The sequence below is a fragment of the Pangasianodon hypophthalmus genome, chromosome 15 (genome assembly GCF_027358585.1).
Source record: "Pangasianodon hypophthalmus isolate fPanHyp1 chromosome 15, fPanHyp1.pri, whole genome shotgun sequence".
In the NCBI taxonomy this organism is placed as follows: domain Eukaryota; kingdom Metazoa; phylum Chordata; class Actinopteri; order Siluriformes; family Pangasiidae; genus Pangasianodon; species Pangasianodon hypophthalmus.
This window is the reverse complement of record NC_069724.1, coordinates 9831096-9844379: the sequence shown is the minus strand read 5'-3', so window position 1 is coordinate 9844379 and position 13284 is coordinate 9831096. Positions and strand designations below refer to the sequence as shown.

The window sequence follows — 13284 nt, the reverse complement described above, 5'->3', positions numbered from 1 at the left end:
GTCCTATGATGTTATTTATGTTATTTCCCCTGCGTGGTTGAAGAACTCCCGTAAACCTTGCCGTTTTGAAACTGAGTGAATCAGGCATCTTAGACAAGCTGAAAAACAAATGGTGGTACGATAAGGGCGAGTGTGGACCCAAGGACTCGGGAAGTAAGGTCAGTCTCCTCAAGTCTGGGACCATCACTGTTGTCTATTGCTCGCACAGACATGGTGACAGCCTGTGTGTCAGTGAGAACGAGTGAGAAATAGAGAAGGAGAGAGAGAGAGAGAGAGAGCAATCATGCATTCAGATACAGCATGCTGACGGAGAAAGAGATGCCAGTGTTACTATACATCCCTTATGTAATAAATGAAAATAACAATTGGACCGAGTTCTTCGCTCAGTTTACAGTGTCTCACTACAGCAGGACAGTCCAATATTTTACCTGAGAGAAAAAAATATTAGCATACATTCCGGACTATAAGTCGCTTTTTTTTTCGTTTCTTATAGTAAGTGTTGTGATTAAATGATTTTTAAAATTTAAATAATTTTTCTTTCACAACATAAATACTTAAATAACATAAGTCTTTAACATAAATATATTCATTTAACAGATCATATGAATAACAAATCATATGCAAATTCCTAATAAATTAAAATGACTTCCTTAACATGCTGCATAAAGTGAATGTGAGATATGGAACCTCATTAACTTATTATAATAACATCATAGCATGGCCATAGAATATACAGTACTTGCTTTTGATTGGCTAGCAGGTGTCCAACATTGGATAGAGATTACATGGGGGGATGAGCAAATTTAACAAAATAAAATGACTTCGCTATTTGCGTATCATGCAGATATGCAGAAACCATACATTTTCAAAGCTTGTGATATCAGGATGCTTCATTGGGCATTATCTGCATAATTTATAAACTATAACCAAACTGATAACCTAAAGTCAGTGGAGAAGGGGGAAGATCAGCTCTGAATTGAAAATCATTTGTTTTCCATTTTTAATGTAGGAAGAAGGTATAAGTGATAAACGTGGGGGGAAAATCTAGATGTAACTGGAAAAGGTAGATCAGGATGAATCTACATAACTAGGCACATATTTGGAGTATTATAAATAAATTTTTTTTTAGAGTCCCATTAGAATCTGGGAGTGGAGGTCCTTAACTACAAAGATTCAGGTATTTGATGGAACGTGTTTAATTTTTGCTTATTTAACTACAAGTATTGAGTTAACTGTCATTAAAAAAAAAAATTCTCCATGTTTAAAAATCCTTTGAGTGGCAAAGTATACAATGATTATTTTCTCTCTAAGCAGACACAATTTATACTCCACAGTGGCTTATTGTCCGGAAAATACGGTAATTGGCTTTAATGTTGGAATTAAATATAAGATAACACGTTACTGGACGTTCATATCACATTCAGAAGCATTTTATAAATCTTTTATGAAGTAATGCTGGATTTAAAAAAGGCTTTATGTCAAACCATTACAGGTTTTTTTTTGTAGTATAGCACTTTGCGGTATATGAATTTTATAGTTTTATCCAAAATATTTAGATTTGGTTTATTTATTCTTATCTTAAAAGCTATTACCTCGTTTATAGTAACAGCACATTCATGACACTAGACATGTTCTGTAAAGTATCCATTACATGGCTGTTCATTTAGCTGACACATGAGTTTCTTACATAATGAAGTTGTAGAATACATTAGTAGTGTACATTAATGACATTAATAACAATGTCGTACCAGATAATTTATTAATTCAGTTTAAGGCTCTGAAAATCATTCATCTGGTTGCCTTCAAGTCTAAGATTGTGTACTGCATTTATTCCAAAATAAACTCTATATAATTGTTATCCAAACTATTGCTGCATTCGAAGCAAAGTTGCAACTTGTAATTCCTGGTAAAAACCACTGAAAACACCCTCTCAACATGAAATTTCAACTTGTCAACATGAACAGTGTTATGACCGCTGTCTTTATTTTAAAATTCGATAATAGCAGTATTGGCTTTAGATCAATTATTATACAGACACAGCATTTGGTTAAATCTATAACATTGATCATACTAATCACTGTTTTGTGAAGGTAATCGTCAACGTTAGAGTTATCACTAAAGTTAGCCAGCTAGCATGCTGCTAACCCTACTCGCTGTTGTCTGCTGGCTAGCTTGTTGCTAAGCTACTCACTATTGTCCGCTGTTGTTGTGCAGAAATTACCAAAATATTGCATAAATGTTTAATGTTCACTGTAATAAAACAGTACCAATTGCCTTTAGGCCTGTAACTGTAAACCTGAGGTTAAAGTAGCTTTTTATGAGCTTCACGTTCTCTGATAGAGCAAACAAAAGGCACAATTTTGTGAAGGCAGCCATGTTTTTTCACTTCACTGGGAAATGACATTATTACAACTTGCACATTACTACATACTAACTTACAAACTCTCTCTAAGATTGTGCCGGCAGTGAAAAATACTACCTGTATTCTTTATTATACAATACAGAAAAATAAGCCATACAATGTTACCTCACAAATTTTGATACATAGTGTGCATAGTAAATCCTTCAGCATTAAAAAAACATGCAAATTAATGTAGTGCTTATGAATGTGTTATGAAGACCCAACTGGTTGAACCTACTTGCCCAAAACAACTACAAATGAAAAGCAAATAAAGCAGTCATGAAGTCTGCTTGTTCCAGGAACCCGGGCTACTGATTTGTCCAAATATGCAGTGTCAGACAGCTCACAGTGTGGAAGAACAGGGCTTAGTAATGCACACCAGAGCTGAGTAACCCTGTGTTCACACTAGCAAGCAACAAGTCGCTCGTGTCACTTGTAGCGTGCCTCTTTTGAGGGTCTTGCGTTCGCTTTTTTTTTTTTCCAGTTTCCAAGTTACAATGAGAAGCAATAGTAGATACTGTGTATACATATATACAGTCAGGTCTGGAAGTATTTGGACAATGGCAGAGTTTTTGTGATTTTGCCTTTATACACCACCACAATGGATTTGAAATAAAACAATCAAGATGCGATCGAAGTGTAGACTTTCAGCTTTATTTTAAGAGGTTCCACAAAAATATGGCATTTACCATTTAGGAATTACATTTTCAACAAAGTACTTCCATTTTCAGGGGCTCAAAGGTATTTGGACAAAGCGACATAATTGTAAATATAACCATATTTTTAATACTTGAATGAAAATCCTTTGCAGTCAGTGACTGCCTGAAGTCTGGAGCCCATGTTCTCAAAACTCAAATTCTGAGTTTCCTCCCCGGAGATGCTTTGCCAGGCCTTCACTGCAGCCACCTTCAGTTGCTGCTTGTTTGTGGGTCTTTCTGCCTTCAGTCTTGTCTTCAGTAAGTGAAAAGCATGCTCTATTGGGTTGACTGACTCTATAGGCGACTGACTTGGCCATTGAAGAATATTCCATTTCCTTGCCTTCAAAAAGTCTTGAGTTGCTTTCGCAGTGTGTTTAGGGTCATTATCCACCGGCAGTGTGAAGCGGAGTCCTATCAGTTTTGTAGCATTTGGCTGAATGTGAGTAGAGAGTATAGCCCTGTATGCCTCAGAATTCATCTTGCTACTTCTGTCAGCAGTCACATCATCAGTAAACACCAGTGAGCCCGTTAAATTGGCAGCCATACATGCCCATGCCATAACACTTCCTCCACCATATTTGACACATGATGTGGTATACTTTGAATCATGAGCTGTTCCTTTCTTTCACCATACTTTTCTCTTCCCATCATTCTGGTACAAGTTAATCTTGGTTTCATCAGTCCAAAGAATCTTATTCCAGAACATGGGAGGCTTTTTTAGATAGTCTAATCTGGCTTTCCTGTTCTTGAATGTTACAAGCGGTTTGCACCTTGTTGTAAACCCTCTGTATTTACATTCATGAAGGCGTCTCTTGATTGTAGATTTTGACAATGATACTCCTCCCTTCTCCAGAGCATTCTTGACTTCTGTTGAAGTTGTGAAGGGTTTTTTCTTCACCAAGGAAAGGATTCTGCGCTCATCCACTTTAGTTATCTTCCGTGGTCTTCCAGGCTTTTCGATGTTGTGAGCTCACCAGTGCTTTCTTTCCTTTTAAGATTAACTGTTGATTTGGCCACACCTAAGGTTTTTTCTATCTCTCTTATAGATTTATGTTGTTTTTTTCAGCCTAATGATGGCCTCCTTCACTTGCATTGAGATCTCCTTGGAGTTCATATTGGTAGCTGCCAACTGCCAACTCAGTACCTGATATCAACTCCAGACCTTTTATCTGCTTCATTTGTCTTGAAGTAATGAGGGAATGGACCGCACCTGGTCAATTAACTTCTTGTCAGTCAATTGTCCAAATACCTTTGAGCCCCTGAAAATGGAAGTACTTTGCTGAAAATGGCTGTAATTCCTAAATGGTAAATGCCTTATTTTTGTGGAACCTCTTAAAATAAAGCTGAAAGTCTACACTTCGATCACATCGTGATTGTTTTATTTCAAATCCATTGTGGTGGTGTACATGTTTTTTGCTAGTTTTTGTACTAGCTTCATTAGCAGATTAGAAAAGCAAGCTGACTGTACTACCTACATACACTCACCAGAGGCACCGACAATCTCTGCTGCTCCCTTCCCAGCTTTATTTTTACTCAAATTGTCTCTATACACATTTAATGAGAGGTTGTAAATGACAGGTTATGACAGATGAAATCACAGTTAAAAGGTTTCCTTCCATTTTTGTACGTCAAACAGTAAATTGGAACTAATTGCAGGTAGGAGCTAAAGTTGTGAGTAGGGAACGAGGAATGGGCGAGCGAGGAATTATTTGAGCCAGTTGTTTAGATTTAAAACGTCATACCTAATTTGTGTAGAATTGAGAAAGTTCAAATGTTGCTCGTCGCACCGCAACGTTGTGGTTGAAATCGTGGCTCCATGTTGCACATTTGCGTAGAAAATGAACCTGCCACTTTGTAGCTTGGTAGTGTGAATGTAGGGTAATTATGCTCTAATTGCTCCAGGTTAAACTGCAGTCAAAGGATTGATGCCTGATTAGAATAAAGAGATAAAAGCATCAATGCTAAAAGGATGCAAATAGTATAGTCTGGAGACACATCATAGCAGTAAGAATTTATTTATGTATGCATTATAGATGTGTGTGTGTGTATGTCTGTGAGTGTGTGTTTGTTAGAAAATGTGTGTGATAGATCGAGAGAGATATAGAATGTAGTCTTGTAGTAATCATAGCTGTGAGTGAGTAGAATTATGATTTGTGAGTGAATGTCTGTGTTGTGATTTATCTTTTCTTTTACATATATTTCATCTTTCTAACTGTGTCCCCTCCATCCTCCCGCCTCCAGGACAAGAGCTCGCAGGCCCTGAGCCTCAGTAACGTGGCTGGGGTCTTCTACATCCTGGTCGGGGGTCTGGGCCTGGCCATGCTGGTGGCCCTCATCGAGTTCTGCTACAAGTCGCGAAATGAGGCCAAGAGAATGAAGGTGGACGCGCCTGAATGCCAAACCCCTCCCTCTCCCGCCCCTGTCCCAAGCCCCGCCCTTGTCCCTAGCCCCCGCCCCACGCCTCAGCCTAGCCCCACCCACAGCACCCAGAGCTTAGCCACATATAGGGAGGGTTACAACGTCTACGGGACTGATGGCGTAGAGATGTAGGCTCTCAGGCGTACGTAGGTGTCCCGTCGTTGTAAGTGGAGCTCATCTGTAATGCCGCAGTACCGCTTGCCATGTTGAGCGTGTGGTAAAGCCTGCTTGTGTCTGTGACGTCCTCATTTCCGTTCCGTGTAATCCAAGTGGAGACGTCTGCATTTGCACATGTGTTATTGTACCCAAAATGGAGGCACTTGCCCTGCATAGATCATAGGGCTGTCAGATTACGTCTTTTTTAGTTTAATTTTTTTTAAAAATGAATTAGCATACAAATTATAATGAAATAATTTAGTATTGAATGCAATTGAATATTAATTACTATTTTTTCTACTACAGCAAGAATGCATGTTAGCATTAGTCTCGGAGGCACTATCATAATTTAATCCTTTAACTTTAGTGCTTCAGATTTGCTTTTGTTTATTTTCCCATGGTACATATTGAATTTGTTGATCTTTAGCTTGATATTACAACCTCTCTAACACAGTTGTTAAGTACTTTCATGCAATATCTTTTTTAGACCACATATTTTTAATTAAAACACATAAAATATATATATAGTGTGCCAAATGATGCATTTATTTAGGACCATTTTCAGGGATCATTTAACTGACAAGTTGAAGAATCGCATGTATTAATAGATGTGACTAAAATTACAAAATTGAATCTTAGACCTGTAAATCTGCATTTTTTTTTCAAGTAGTAATTTTTCGAGTAATATAACGATAATAAATTATCGTTACAGTCTTACTGCAGAATAAACGGGAAAAAAAAACAGAAAACCATCACTAGAACACAAACGTGCCATAAGACTGACATGATCATGATCATGATCATCACATGTTTATGTCCACTGACATACCCAGTGTCATGTTAACAATCTTATTAATATATAGTTATTAATATAGTAATAGTGACAGCTGTTATGATATTTGGTTGCATAGTAGTGCTGCAGTATTAAAGATTATTAACTTGACATAATGTGTTGTCATACAAATGCTAGTCATGCAAGCCAGACCTTTAGGAATGTAACCTGGTCTTGTAGTTTTGCCACTAAACATGGCCAAGACATGCCTACGTTTACAGAAAGAGGCCATTTGACTTTGATTGCCAAAATAAAATGTAGACAGTATGTCATGAACTGTTTTCAATCCAGTCGTTATATTTTTTGAAAAGCATTGTGTCACAACATTTAACTTATTCATCTTTTCATTGGAAACCAAATAAGTACATACACATGGAGATTTCAACCTTCAAGATCCAGAAGCTTGTGGCCAGAAAAGTGTGCAAAAGTTATTGGCCCACAGCTGGAGCTTCTAAGACTGAGACAATACATAGTCTAACTATAGTACTCTTAAAAAAAAAAATAAAAAAATAGCATGTGTAACAAACTAACATGGCATCATACATTATTATATCATGTCCTAGTAACATGACAGTCTAATCTCACTGGATATCTGTCATGACAACTCCTGACTGCATATGACATCTGCCATGACCATGTCAGTTTCATGATTCACTGTTACCAGGCAACCTCATACGACATCTTAGCCTGCTCAAGCAAAACTCGCAGTGAAGCACAAGCACGTCTTTGAGCAATAATTAGAAGACTTAATTAATAATCTGTGATGCTGTTACTACGTAACCATGCTGGAATGTAACCATGACGATTATCAATAACACATCAGGATAGGCCTAGATTAAACGTCTCGCTACATCAAGAAAAAAATAATAAATAACATGGATGACAGAAAGGAGGTATTTATAGGAGCTGTGCAGAAAAATTAACAAATTGACATAAAAAAATTTTTCCCTCCGCCTACATTATTTTCAACGATGTTCAGACGCTTTATTGAGCGTTATTTCTTACATAAGCTCTGCAGGGCTCGGCCAGATGTATTTGAGATGCTTCATCGCTCAATTGTGTTTAAATCTGCTGTTTTGTCCATGCTTGCTAATAATGTGTGCTCACAACATAACCTTTAAATGCTCCTTTTTTTCCTCTCGATAAATCTATGGACTCATTTTCTCTCTCTTTCTGTGTTTGTTTCTTTCTTTCTGCATTTTCTTTTGTTTCCTAATACAGCTGACCTTCACCGAAGCCATGCGGAACAAGGCTCGGCTGTCCATCACAGGCAGCGTGGGCGAGAACGGCCGTGTCCTGACCCCTGACTGCCCCAAGGCCGTGCATGCCGGCCCCTCCCTGCGTCAGAGCTCCGGGCTGGCTCTGGTCTCATCCGACCTGCCGTGAAGACCAAAAACATTCAAGTGCCTTAAATCCCACCGATCTACAAATCCAACCAACGCAAAACAGCTACGATCACAATCCGAGGGATAAATGGCCCACTTCAGTTGCTCCATATACTGAAAATACGGAAAAGGACTCAAAATTCCCACGTGTGGCCGTGATGAGATGTTTTCAGCCCAGCTCCTGAGAGGTGTGCGCTTGAAACCTGTATTAAGAACTTGCGTTCAAGTGGAGCAAAGATGACCAGAGGACCAGAAAACTGTCATTCAGAAACACACCCAGAACTTTTTGGGAAAATCTAAAGAAGAGATATAAATATCAATTCAGTATTGATAACTAAAATGGGTCATACAGGAGGGTTTCAGCTGTAACATGAATAATAAGAATAATTCAAACAGTATTAATGATAAATACGTACTAAAAAACTGTGAAGAGTTCTTGTATATTCTAAAATCATAACTAAAGAAATTATTTACACTGCTTTGTAAATAGAACTAAAGACTGTACACACTCGCTTGCTTTTTAAACATGTGTAAATAGTCAATTCTGTCGTGGACAAAAGTATAATTCTCTTTTTTTTATTTTCTCCTAGTTAGAAAAATGCAATAAATGATAGAAAATTGTAAAGGAATAAAAAAATGATTTATTTATATAGACATACAGTATATAAATCTCTATAAACTGAATTCAACGGGCATGTTATCAACACTGACTACGTCCTCAAGCCGATACTCGGGGAAAGGCAGTTTTACGGTATATCTAAATAAACCTGGACGCCCATCCTCGACGCCATGCCCCGCTTACTCACTGTGCTGTTGTAGAACATGGACCTTTATAGACTGTTTTATTTTCCTCAGAAACAGACTTTATTTTGGTTGATTCGTATATTTAAAAAAAAAAAAAAAGGTTCACGTCAGGTTGAAATTTCCGTATTTGCCTCTGAGCAGCCGTGTGCTTATGAATCAGACGAGACTATGAGTGGGTGGAGCCTTTTCAGAAAGTGAACTAGGTAGAAAAGATGCTGAAGACACTGCATAGTCGAGAGCCATGGTCAGAGCCCAGCTTTGGCCTTTTCTACAAAACACTGTGTGACCTCAATCAGGCCTTGAGCACGTTCTCCTCCAGAACCTGTAGCAGTGGAGTTGTCTCGAGACCATCAAGTGAATATGTCCATGCTGGATTTCACTGGACATCTGGACACAAAGGACATCCTCTATGCTTCAGGGCACCAAAATGGGACACTGAACGCTCAACAAATTCCTGCTCAAAGCTGGCATTTTACCTTAGAAAGTGCAATTTCAGGTCTCCTAATCATAAGCAACTACACCTCGTCTCTCACTAGTTCTTTCTCTATGTCTCTCAGCCTCTCTCTCTCTCAGCCCCTCTCTCTCTCTCTCTCTCAGCCTCTCTCTCTCTCTCTCTTTCTCTCTCTCTCGCACTCTGACAGACACAGTGAACTCCTAAACCTTGAAAATCTATTCCCTCAAAAAAATTAAAAATTTTAAATTAAAGTGTCACATCAAATTAAAGTTTTTTATGATTCTATGATTCTAACTGTTTTTACAATTTGCAATTCATAGCCTATCCTTGATATATTCACAGACAGATCAAACGTTTAATTGTTGCAAAAATATTCAACAAAAGTACGTTTCTGTTGGAGTGTGTTCATGAGCGGAAGGTTTTCAATTTTGTCTGAACTGTAGAATTGTGGTTTTGAATAAAATGCACCCAATTAGGCAAAATGCAATTTTGCTTTCAAATGTAGTAGGTTAGACGTTCCAGCTGAAAAAAAAGAAAACGCTGCCTACTGTTACAAGCACCTACAAGCTACCTACACACACACGTACTTACACACACACAAATAAGATACAGCTGCCCTGCTACGCAGTGAGGATTGTGTTACATTGATCTTTGCTCTGTAGCTCTGTAAAGTTCAAACTACTCTGGTGTTCTCTGTCATCAATTGTAAATATTTATTTTGATCATTTTTTTAGTAAAATACTAATGCCAAAAAATTGTCTCTGAGTCTTTTTTAGAAATTTTCAGAATAAGTCAATCTGTAATGTACATTAACCGCCCACTTTTTTTTTTGCAGTTATCTAATCAGCCAATCATGTGGCAGCAGCGCAATGCAAAAAAATCATGCAGATACAGGTCAAGAGCTTCAGTTAATGTTCATATCAAACATCAGAATGAAGAAAAAGTGTTATCTCTGGAATTTTGATCATGGCACGGATTTTGGTACCAAAATCTGCTGTTGTAGCCATCCATCTCAAGGTTTGATGTGTTGTCCGTACTGAGATGCTTTTCTGCGCACCACGGTTGTAAAGAGTGCATTTTTGAGTTACTAAAGACTTCCTATCAGTTCAAACCAGACTGTTCATTCTCCTCTGTTCTCTATCATCAACAAGGTGTTTCAGCCTGCAGACCATCTGCTCACAGTGTGTTTTTTGTTTTTCGCACCAACAACTCTAGTGACTGTTGTGTGTGAAAATCCCAGGAGAGTAACAGTTTCTGAAATACTCAAACCAGCCCATCTGATACCTATAACCATGCAACAGTTAAAGTCACAGAGATCACACTTTTCCCCATTCTGGTGTTTGATGTGAACATTAACTGAGCCTCTTGAAATGTATCTGCATGATATTTTGCATTGTGCTGCTGCCACTTGATTGGCTGATTAGATAACAGCATGAATGCACAGGTGTTCCTAATAAAGTGGACAGTGAGTGTATATGATGCCATAGGCTCCATTTACACCTGGTCATTTCACTCATTTTGAGTATCAGTATGACCCAGGATGCATTTAAAACAGATTGATATCATATTATACGATAACGCTACTGATTTCTGGAATCTGATTAATCAGAAGGTGTTGATGTATTTTCTATAACAGCAGCTCTGTCAGTAGTGCAGCTGCAAATCATAGGTTTATATTAATACCTAGGTTTATATTAATTATATTAATATTAATATTAATTAATACTTTATATTAATTAATATTAATTATCTTTTCTGTAGTAACAGCTCTTTCCCTGGGACTTATGCCAGATGCTCACATAATCGAACTTTAATAATAAATAGATTAAAATGTGGTGTTATTTAACAAAGAAAGACATGTAATTATTGATATTCCGTGAGGGGACGTTTATTTAACATTTATGGAAGGAGTCTCCAGTGTCAGTGCTTTGTAAAAGTCAGTAGGTTTTCTACCACAGGAAGGAGGACGTTGCCATTTCTCAATAACGTGACATTATTTTTGCCTCATTAATTTTAAGAGAAAGTCAGGGAATTACTGTTTACAGCTGCTATAACCCAAGTGATAACAGGAACTAACTTGTTTCATGGATATAAGAAATACAATATGTCATTCTTTAAAAAATAATAATAAAAAGAAATCATTGGCAACTTGCTATGGTATAAGAGGAGAAAAATCCTCTATAGGATGTGCTGTTAGAGGAAAACAATCAACTGCTGAATGGTAACAGTAACTCGGATCAGGCTGAATCCTAACAGTGATTATTTTCCTATAGCAGCACACCTAGTGGTGTTTTATTCCATACATAATGTTTAAACCATTTCAGAAGATGGTACACAAAAGCAACTCTCATTCATTTCTCCAAGCTAGTGTTTACAACTAAAACCCATACATCACGTCACATCCATGACCTCCATACTGGCCATACAGTAATCAATGAGGACATGCAAATTGTTTATTAGCAACTTTGATAGATATTGTAGTCGCATATTGAACAGCAATGAATACAATACTGTTCTGAACAGGCTGAACAGATTATCTGTCAGTACTTCCTCTGAGTTTAAGGAAATCAAAAATGGTGTGATCAATATGCAGCATTATGAGTTCATCAGCATATTACATGCAGTCAGATTAATACGGCTAACAATGACACTAATCAAATAAGATTTACTAGAAACAATATGATTTCTAAACATATGTCTGCTAAAGGTGCCAGGGTATGTCTCTAGTAGTTATTATCAATTCATATGGGATAAAATTAATCTATGTATAAATGAGTTGGTAAAAGTTACATGTGTACCACATACATCTCATTTTAATACAAACTGACTGTTTTGACCATTATTACAAGCACTTATTGTAGGGCTTGTGGTCATTAGTAGGTCACATGACTATAAAATGTCTGTAGGCTGTACCTGTGCTAGGAAGTCAGTAATTTATCCAAAGTCCCCAGAAGTTTTGCTTCTCTGACATGTTCTCTAAAACATTGTCTGTTTTATTGTTCTGCTTTTTTAACTTCAGCCATTACTTGGTTTTTGTTTGGTGGTGGCAGAAGATGCTAGAAAAGTGGAGACTGTATAAAAGAGGAGTCACATTATACTGAAGAAAAAAGAAAAAAAACTCTTTTTTTCCACAGGATGTAATGGACTCTTTACCAATACATCAGTTCGGACAGGATATATATATATATATATATATATATATATATTACCTGGGATTAATTCTACAGCTCATTTTATAGACGGTAAAATACAGTGTCATCTTTCCAGATGCATGCATGTGCAGTCTGTACAAATCACTGACATGATGGATTTAGACAGAGCTAAAATCTGAGAGATAAGCCGTAGTAATTGCGTTATCCCTCCTCTCTGTGTAAAAACCAATCCAGTCCAAATAGAGCTTTCATAACGCATCTCGGAAAACCTGGAAATTGAATGAAGTAGTTGTCAAAATGGTAAACACCTGGAAAATTAAAAATGGATGGACTATTTTAGGAATATTAGCGAGATCGAAGAGAGTACAGTTGGGTCATTAAGCCATCAGTGTTATATATTGAGCACATTTTAAAATATAATATAATTTATTAATATAAGGCAATATATGCTAAGATATTCTGCTTTATTTTTATCTGCTGATGCTGATTCTGTAGTTGTCACTAAACCAGTTTTTAACACTGTGTAATATTAGAAGTGTGTAATTCACTTGTAGAATTTCAGCAAATCATGCTCAGATAATAACGGAATAATTGATTAGTCATAAAGGGGTTATTAAGCGTTGTAATGATGTCCTCAGATGTGGTCCTCAGGAGTGAGAATCATGTCAGTCCACTCAGCATGGAGGAAGGCAGGGACTTGGCTGTGCTCAGCTTCCTGACAGCGAGTCCACACCTCCTATTTAGCACAATGCTCAAAATAATAGCGATCACTCCTTAACAATCATCAATATTTACACCGAAGGTGTTCATTTTAAAGAGTTGATCCGCAGTATGGCTGAATAACAGCGCGGCTGATGAGAGGCGGATTTTGGACAGTATAATGATCAGGCTGAGAGAACGTGGGAAAGATGTCTCATCACTGTTGCCTGGTCTTGATATTTCTGCACCATTTCCTTGGCAATGTGGAATAAAAACAAGAAGGGA

General features: G+C 37.4%; 1 protein-coding gene across 4 annotated transcripts in view; it reads left to right on the top strand.

The window, feature by feature from the left end:
• Positions 1-9895, top strand: part of gria4b (glutamate receptor, ionotropic, AMPA 4b) — a 107817-nt gene extending 97922 nt beyond the window's left edge. The window contains exons 14-16 of one of the 4 annotated variants that reach the window (XM_026938474.3): positions 44-158; positions 5341-5478; positions 7727-9895. In XM_026938474.3, coding sequence (XP_026794275.1) covers positions 44-158; positions 5341-5478; positions 7727-7891 — 418 coding nt within the window. In that variant the 3' untranslated portion in view covers positions 7892-9895. The other 3 variants (XM_053240393.1, XM_026938473.3, XM_026938472.3) reach the window with 3 other exon arrangements.
• The last annotated feature ends 3389 nt before the right edge of the window (positions 9896-13284 follow it).